The 8,402-nt window shown below is 56.1% G+C and overlaps 1 protein-coding gene across 1 annotated transcript; it reads right to left on the bottom strand.

Annotated features, from left to right (window-relative positions):
* Window positions 1–1,461: 1,461 nt before the first annotated feature.
* LOC107118638 (serine/arginine repetitive matrix protein 1-like) lies at window positions 1,462–5,588 on the bottom strand (the record flags this gene model as incomplete). The annotated part of the gene is made up of 3 exons (XM_015421004.1): window positions 5,196–5,588; window positions 1,696–1,761; window positions 1,462–1,633 (listed from the first exon to the last, which is right to left on the bottom strand). Coding segments are annotated over exons 1-3 (604 nt in total), but the record flags the coding sequence as incomplete, so codon positions are not given.
* Between the last annotated feature and the right edge of the window lie 2,814 nt (window positions 5,589–8,402).

Genomic DNA, 8,402 nt, shown 5'->3' with positions numbered 1-8,402 from the left:
GCTCTGGAGCCACGTCCTTCCTGAGCCAAGACAAAAAATCTGTGAGCCGGAGGCTAAAAAACGGTGAGCTGACTCACACTAAACTCAGCTTAGAGGGAACACTGGTTGGGGACCTCTCTGTGCCAGTGTTCCCTCTAAGCTGAGTGAGTGTGAGCTAGCTCACAGTTTTTTAGCCTCCGGCTCACACAGTTTTGTCTTCGCTCAGAAAGGCTGGCTCGAGAGCAAACTAATTTATGCAGCGGCCCAATCACTCGCTCACAACTTCAATGCCAGTAGCTCACAAAGTAGGATTTTTGCTCACAAGTCTCCACAGCTTAGAGGGAGCGTTGCTCTGTGCCCAAGACTGTGCCAACTGGTGGGGGGGGCACTGCTTTAGGGCAGCCCATTAACACACATCCTGGTTTCCTGCCTTTGCCTCTTGGGGCAGAGAGTGTTCCAGTATAAATGCTGCCAGCCCCTTTGCTTTCCGGAAGCTCAAGGGTGAGAAGGCTTCCTGACAGCCTCCTCCTGCAGTTGCTCCCAAGCGAAGCCAGACGCTCCATCCCCGCCCCCCCATGCACTTAGAAGATTCTCTTCAGCCGTGGCTCCTTCCCCCCCCCCCCCCCCCCGGGCGGTTTTAGCAAAAACCATTTACGGGAAGTCTCCATCCCGCCTGGGGTTACGAGACAGCTACTCCGGCTGCCCAGTCTCCGCATGCGGCCGCAGCCCCTGCACCACAGCCGCTGAGTGCTCTGTGCACAGAGAATAAATCCACATTCCGTGCCAGGGAGAAGTGCACATTCAGTGCTGTCGGGAGGAGGTGCGTGGAAGGAAAGACCCATGCTAAGAATCGTCTGGATAATCTTGCTCAAGTTGCCTGCTCGGTTGCAGAGCAGCAATTCTACTCTCTGAGCTGCTGGCATGAAAGCGGTGAGCCAGCGGTTTGGCTACCGAATGAATTCGTTTGCTCTGGTGCCCTCCTTCCTGAGCTACGGCAAAAATGCGTGTTGTTGTTCAGTCGCACAGTCGAGTCCGACTCTTCGTGACCCCATGGACAAGATCCCGCCAGGCCTTCCTGTCTTCCGCCGTCCTCTGAAGTTGGCTCAATTTCATGTCCGTTGCATCGATGACACTGTCTAACCACCTCATCCTTTGCCGTCCCCGTCTTCTTTGACCTTCAATCTTTCCCAGCATCAGGGTCTTCTCCTCCAGTGAGTGCTCCCTTCTCATTGGGTGGCCAAAGTATTTGAGCTTCAGCTTCATTATCTGGCCTTCCAGGGAACAGTCAGGGTTGATTTCTTTTAGGATTGACTGATTTGATCTTCTTGCAGTCCAAGGGACTCTCAAGAGTCTTCTCCAGCACCATAGTTCAAAAGAAATGCGTGAGCCGGAGCCTAAAAAACTGTGAGCTGGCTCACACTCACTCAGCTTAGAGGGAACACAGCTGGCAGCCAAACCCAGGGAGGCCAAAGGAGGTCTTACCTTTGTGGTTGGCTTCCTGGGTTCCCCAGCCCACCAAGGACTTCTTCTCATCCAGGAGGACGATCCCCGTGGCTTCCCTGAGGCTCTCGATCTCGGGGCAGCGGTACGGCAGCTCCCGCTCGCTGGATGAGCTCGAGTCCAGCAGCAGGGGCCCACCACGGTCGGCCCTCCTCTCCCCAGCAGAGAGGAAGTCCTTCCCCCTGGAGTCTTTGCTCCCGGGCAACCGGTTCCGGCCTCTGGAATCTTTGCTGCTTGGAAGCGAGTCTCGGGAGGGCACGGAAGGTCGGGTGCTCTGGAGGACTGGAGAAAAGGAATAATAATAATAATATACTTTATTGTCATTGTACATAGTACAACGAAATTAAAGGTGCAATCATTCGGTGATCTACAACCATACTCATATACACTCACACAACCATTCACAACCATCCCATAACTCCCTTAAGGTTCACATTGCAACTTAAACCACCAATGTCACCCAAATTCCAATTTCATACAGCATTTAAAGCAATAATAGCTCTTGAATAAAAACTATTTTTAATCTGTTTGTCCTTGTTTCAATTGTCCTATATCTTCTACCCGAAGGCAGCAGTTCAAACAGAGAGTGTTCAGGGTGTGACAAATCCTTTAGAATGTTCTTTGCTTTTTTCAAGCATCGAGAACTATACAATTCCTCCAGGAACGGGAGAGGGCAGCCAATAATCTTCTGGGTTGTGATGATAACTCTCTGGAGTGCTTTCCTATCCACAGCCATACAACTGGCAAACCAGGCACAGACGCAGTATGTTAAAATGCTCTCTATTGAGCAACGATAGAAGGACATCAGTATTTTCTCACTCAAGTTATTTTTCTTTAAAAGTCTGAGAAAAAAGAACCGATCAGTGCACCCTTTGGAGATTTCTCCGCTCCACTGGATGAACCTAAGTATATTCTATTGTGTTGAATATAAATATCATGAAGAAATAGCAAAGGTTCTTATACAAATAGCAACAAATTGAACATCAAAAGTGTCCATTCCAACGTAGAAAATGCAAAGAAATCCTACAGTAGGAAAAAAACCTTCCCATAAAAAACGAAATACCCTCCAAGACTGTATCTTTCCGTAGTAAGACAGTTCACTTCATCCCATCTGTATTGGGGTGATGAAGCACATGATGAATAAGGATCCAAACCCAATGGGTTACCGATAAAGGGCCGTTTCAAAAATTGATGATCCTTCTATAGACATAAACATTTGACGCTGGCTACAAAGCACATTAAGAAGTATGTTAATAACGGAACGCAGTCAGCCTCCCAAAATCCATCAGCAGCTGCATACTTTCACATCAGGCTCAGAAGGAGACGATCTTGGAGAGTATTTCATACCACGTGGAAAGGTTTTTTTCTACCATAGGATTTCTTTGTATTTCTTACGTTGATGTTTAATTTGTTGGTGTTGGTATAAGCAGGGGTCATTTCCTACAGGAGCACACAGGAGCGGAGCTCCGGCAGTAAAGAGCCCAGGGGGCGGGCACACGCAACAAGCCCCACCCCCTGCTCCCAGCAGCGCTCAGTCAGAGCAAGAAGCAGCCAGGTAAGTTGCAGAGCCCTCCCCCCCGGCCCCCTGGTCCAAAACAGTCCAGTGGAGCCTGAGAGGTGGGTGTTGCCTTCTGACACACTTCCGGCGATGTCAGGGGGCATGGCATATGCAAATATGTTATGCTAATGAGTTATGCCAATGAGCTTCTGCACCTCTTTTTCTGCCAAATGACCCCTGTGTATAAGAACCTTCACTATTCCTTTAGGACACCTATATCCAACACGATAAAATAGACTTAGATTTTTCATATATAAGTTCATTCATTATAATATATATAGTTCTGTACACAGTACAGCTTCCTTTTTCCTTTTCTACTCAAACCTGTGACCGTGTTTGTATAGCAACTGGGTGAACCCGCATTGCCCAACTCAAGACTCTGCAGAGGGATTGGACTTAGTGGTCACCATCTGCCTCTCCTTTGGAGCCAGAGAAATCCAGGAATTCGCTGCCAGAGGCTGTCATGACGGTCACAGAGAGGCGTAGAAAGCTTTAAGTGGGGGTTAGAGAGATTCATGAAGGAGAGGTCTATCATTAGCTACTAGCCATGGTGACTAAAGGGAACCTCCATATCCAAAGGCAGTAGTAGACCTCTGAGTCCCAGAGCCACCAGGCAACATCAGGGGAAGGCCTCGGCCTCTCTGCCCTGTTGTTGGCCCTCCAGAGGAACGGGCTGGCCACTGTGTGAGACAGGAGACTGGACTAGATGGACCCTCCCTGGTCTGATCCAGCAGGACTCTTCTGAGGTTCTTCTCAGGGGAAGGCCTCGGCCTCTCTGCCCTGTTGTTGGCCCTCCAGAGGAACGGGCTGGCCACTGTGTGAGACAGGAGACTGGACTAGATGGACCCTCCCTGGTCTGATCCAGCAGGACTCTTCTGAGGTTCTTCTCAGGGGAAGGCCTCGGCCTCTCTGCCCTGTTGTTGGCCCTCCAGAGGAACGGGCTGGCCACTGTGTGAGACAGGAGACTGGACTAGATGGACCCTCCCTGGTCTGATCCAGCAGGACTCTTCTGAGGTTCTTCTCAGGGGAAGGCCTCGGCCTCTCTGCCCTGTTGTTGGCCCTCCAGAGGAACGGGCTGGCCACTGTGTGAGACAGGAGACTGGACTAGATGGACCCTCCCTGGTCTGATCCAGCAGGACTCTTCTGAGGTTCTTCTCAGGGGAAGGCCTCGGCCTCTCTGCCCTGTTGTTGGCCCTCCAGAGGAACGGGCTGGCCACTGTGTGAGACAGGAGACTGGACTAGATGGACCCTCCCTGGTCTGATCCAGCAGGACTCTTCTGAGGTTCTTCTCAGGGGAAGGCCTCGGCCTCTCTGCCCTGTTGTTGGCCCTCCAGAGGAACGGGCTGGCCACTGTGTGAGACAGGAGACTGGACTAGATGGACCCTCCCTGGTCTGATCCAGCAGGACTCTTCTGAGGTTCTTCTCAGGGGAAGGCCTCGGCCTCTCTGCCCTGTTGTTGGCCCTCCAGAGGAACGGGCTGGCCACTGTGTGAGACAGGAGACTGGACTAGATGGACCCTCCCTGGTCTGATCCAGCAGGACTCTTCTGAGGTTCTTCTCAGGGGAAGGCCTCGGCCTCTCTGCCCTGTTGTTGGCCCTCCAGAGGAACGGGCTGGCCACTGTGTGAGACAGGAGACTGGACTAGATGGACCCTCCCTGGTCTGATCCAGCAGGACTCTTCTGAGGTTCTTCTCAGGGGAAGGCCTCGGCCTCTCTGCCCTGTTGTTGGCCCTCCAGAGGAACGGGCTGGCCACTGTGTGAGACAGGAGACTGGACTAGATGGACCCTCCCTGGTCTGATCCAGCAGGACTCTTCTGAGGTTCTTCTCAGGGGAAGGCCTCGGCCTCTCTGCCCTGTTGTTGGCCCTCCAGAGGAACGGGCTGGCCACTGTGTGAGACAGGAGACTGGACTAGATGGACCCTCCCTGGTCTGACCCAGCAGGGCTCTTCCTGTGGCAGCCAGACGAGTTTTGGTCCCAGAATAGACTAGTAGGTATCTATATCATGTATGCATGTCTGCGCTATTCTGCCTCTCTGCTCTTTGTGTCTGGGGGACCCCGCTGTCCAAGTGGACCAGCTCCCCTTCCTGGGCGCCCTGAAGCGACTTGTGGGTGGGCTCTGAACCTTTCGCTCCGGAGGAGGCCAGAAAAGCAACCTTACCTTCCGCCGCAGGCTTCCCGGAGTCTTGCGGGAGGACGGTGGTCTCTTCGGCACGAGTGGGTTCCTCCTCGCGGCTTGCGGAAGGAGCGGGAAGGCTGGGGGTAGAGGCTGGGCCTGGGGGGCGACTCTCCGAGGGAGGGGGCGGCGGCGGCACCGGCGAGGGTGATGCAGCAGGCACTTTGTGGGGCTCCGGGCTCGCGGGACAAGGTGGTGAGACAGAGGCTGGCTCCGAGGGAAGAGGTGCAGGCAGCTCCGACGGCGAGGGAGACGCAGGACGAGCGAGGAGAGGAGGTGCTTCTGATGCGGCTTTGGGCGGTTGCGGGGTCTGCGGTGGAGGGACGGGGGCGGAATCCAGGTCAGCGCCATCGGAGGCCTTTGCTTCTGCTCCGCCTTCCTCGTCGCTCTCCACCTTCGTTGGGCTGCTAGCTTCCCTTGCGGCATCCCCTGATCTATTCCCTTCGAGGGTCTCTCTCGTTCCCTCCTCTGCTAATAAACCAGCATCCAGGACCTGGAGGGGCGTTTCTCCTGGCCAACCCTGAGCCGGGGGCCCGGCGGCATCTTCTTTGGGAAGACAGACCTCTTCTTCGACAGGCTGCTCTGCTTCTCCTGACGCAGATGTCCCCAGCCAGCTGCCGTCCGTCGGGGTTTCCTCCGAAGACGGGGAAGCACCTTCAGGTTTGAGTGCCGTTTCAAGTCCCCCTGTCTCCGGCTGGTCCTCACCTCTTGCTTCCTCCTCAGAAGGCCGAGGGGCGTCACGGTCTTGACCGACAGCGGCGGCATCAAGAGGAGGATTCCTTGACGTCTGTCAGGTCCGGCGTGGCTTTCCCGGACGACCTCTCCACGACGCCCTCCTTAAGGCTGCCGAGAAGGCTTTGTGCTTCGGCAAGCAGCGGGCTGCTCTCGAGCGAAGCGCCTCCCGCCGCTCTCTGCTCCTTCCGGCTCCCGAAGGACCCTCGCAGCATGCTGGTGACTTGTTCCTGATCCGTGGGCACCTCTGGAGGCTCTGCGACCCGAGCAGAACTCTGCGACAAGGCACCAGGCGGTTTGAGCGGGCTACACGTGGCTGGCGAGCTCCCCGGAGCAACAGTCTCAGAATCGGCCGTGGCTGTGACACGGGTTGTGGTCCCTGAATGGTCCGCGGCACTGGCGTGTTTGGCTTCTGCCCGGGAAAGGTCTTGTCGAGCCAGACGGGGCTCCGTCAAGAATATCTCCTCTTCGGAAGCAAAGAAAAGAGGCTGGGGGCTCGTCGGCGTGGGTGCCGCGTCCCTTTGTGCTTTTGCGCGCCGTGAGCCGGCCGAGCCAGCGGTTTGAGCGAGAGCTGTGTGATGCAGGCAGAGGGCCATGTTTGGCCGGGAAGTTGCCTCTTCTGCCTCGGCCGCCTGTGCCGTCTCAAAGCGGAGAAGCTCTGGCTCAGGGGCTGCCGCCTGCCATTCCCGCAGAGGAGGGCTCTCTTCTGCCACACGTGCTGGGCTGCCCTCGGCTTGCTCAGGAGACGGTAGGTCTCCCCTCTCAGAGTCCGGGGATGCAGTCAGCACAACCGTCTCAGCCGAACTGTATTCGGCCGCCGTGAAGAAGCTGGAGTCTGTCTGCGAGCGCGAAGGGGAGACCTCGGGCAGCTCTGAGAAAGACCTCGCAGCATCCTTTTCCCGCCACGCCGGCTCAGCATCCAAAGCCTGCATGAGGCCTTGAAGCAAGGCCTGAGCAAACGTCTTCTTTTCGATCTGCAGGCCTTCTCTAGGCCGGTCGCCGGCACCGACGACGGAAGGTTTTGCTACCTTTTCGGAAACGGGAGTGCTCTGCGCGGCTCCGCGGCTCTGGACGCTAGTGTCCAGATAACCGTTATCTTTGGAAGCGAGCAGATGCTCCGCTCTTTCCTCCCATTCCTCAGGAATCTGAGCCTCTTGCTGAATGGACAGTGCGGCATTTTTGGTTGCTGTTTGGGATGCAGGAATCCATGCGCCCCCAAGTTGTGACCCTTCGGCGGGCTTTCTCCTGCCTGCTGTCTCGTGGGTGCCCAAGTCGGCCACGGCACTGGGAATCACCACCTCATTCTCCGTGCGCCCCCTCCTTTCACCAGAACTGTCCGGCCATGGCCCAGGACCACTGGTCTTGTCCACTGCAGGCACATCAGTAGCCTCAATGTCCCGAGCCGGGACTAGATTCATGTTATCATCTCTCAGGCTGGGCTGTTCAAAGCCCCCGTGGGGAGCATCGACTCCCCGGAGCGCCAGAGGCCTTGAGTCAGGCAGCCCTGGGGCCTCCGAGACGGAGTGCTCAGCTTCCAGTCGGTCTAGACGGGAGGCAGCTTCCGCGAGGGGGGGTTCCGGAGCCGAGTCAGCCTTGACGCATTCTTCACTCTCATATTCTGAGGTCACTTCCTCCTCCTCTGAGGGAGTGTCCCAGTTCTGGTCCGAGGAGGCCGACGTGGACAGTGGCTGTTTCTCCTCCAGCATTTCAGCAGCTTCCTTCACCTCCGGAGCTCCTTCTCCCGGCCGCTCCTTGCCCTGGACACATTCTCTAGATTCCTCTCGAGCGTCGTCTGCCCTTGGCGTGCGGTCACTCTCGGCAGGCAGAGGATCTCCTATCTTGGACTCTTTGGTCTCTCCGGTCTCCGAGCATTGTTGGAGGTGCTCAGAAGGATCCTTATCGCCCGGTTCCCGCTTCTTGCTGGCCGGATACTGTCCGATACGGGATTCCATCTCAGGTACCTCGACATCCCTGTGGGGCAGAGGAGAGTCTCGCGGCAGAGGGGCTGCTGACTCTAAGGTGACCTCCGCGGAAGGAGCTAGGAGCGTCTTCTCCTGTGCATCGCTTAGCCCCACGAGGAGCTTGGAATCTGGGTCAGCCTCAGCAAAGGTCACCACCATGTGGTCCTCATTGTTGTTCATCAGGTCCAGGGAGGAGGCCTCCTCCAGCTCGTCTTCCGACTCAAAGCAGGCAAAAAGGCACTCCCCCGCGGGCTCGTCCGCTCGCATCACTTCCGGCTGCTCCAAGATGGCCGCCTCAGAGGACTGAAGGAGAGACACGAATGGTGCCTCCCCCTTTTCTGAATCAACGTCCGACTCCCTTCCCAGCTCTGGTGAGTCTCCCCCGGACGCATCGTCATGGTCGAGGAGTTCCAGCAGCCGTTCTTCCGATTCTTTCAGCCTGGCGCCAATATCAACAGCAGGCGAGTCAGCGGACTCCGTGGCCGTGAGTTCTGCGGGC

This window comes from Gekko japonicus, unplaced genomic scaffold (assembly GCF_001447785.1).
Source record: "Gekko japonicus isolate JY-2015 unplaced genomic scaffold, Gekko_japonicus_V1.1 scaffold3717, whole genome shotgun sequence".
Taxonomy (NCBI): domain Eukaryota; kingdom Metazoa; phylum Chordata; class Lepidosauria; order Squamata; family Gekkonidae; genus Gekko; species Gekko japonicus.
Note: the sequence above shows the minus strand (reverse complement) of the source record. Positions and strands in the feature narration are given on the sequence as shown.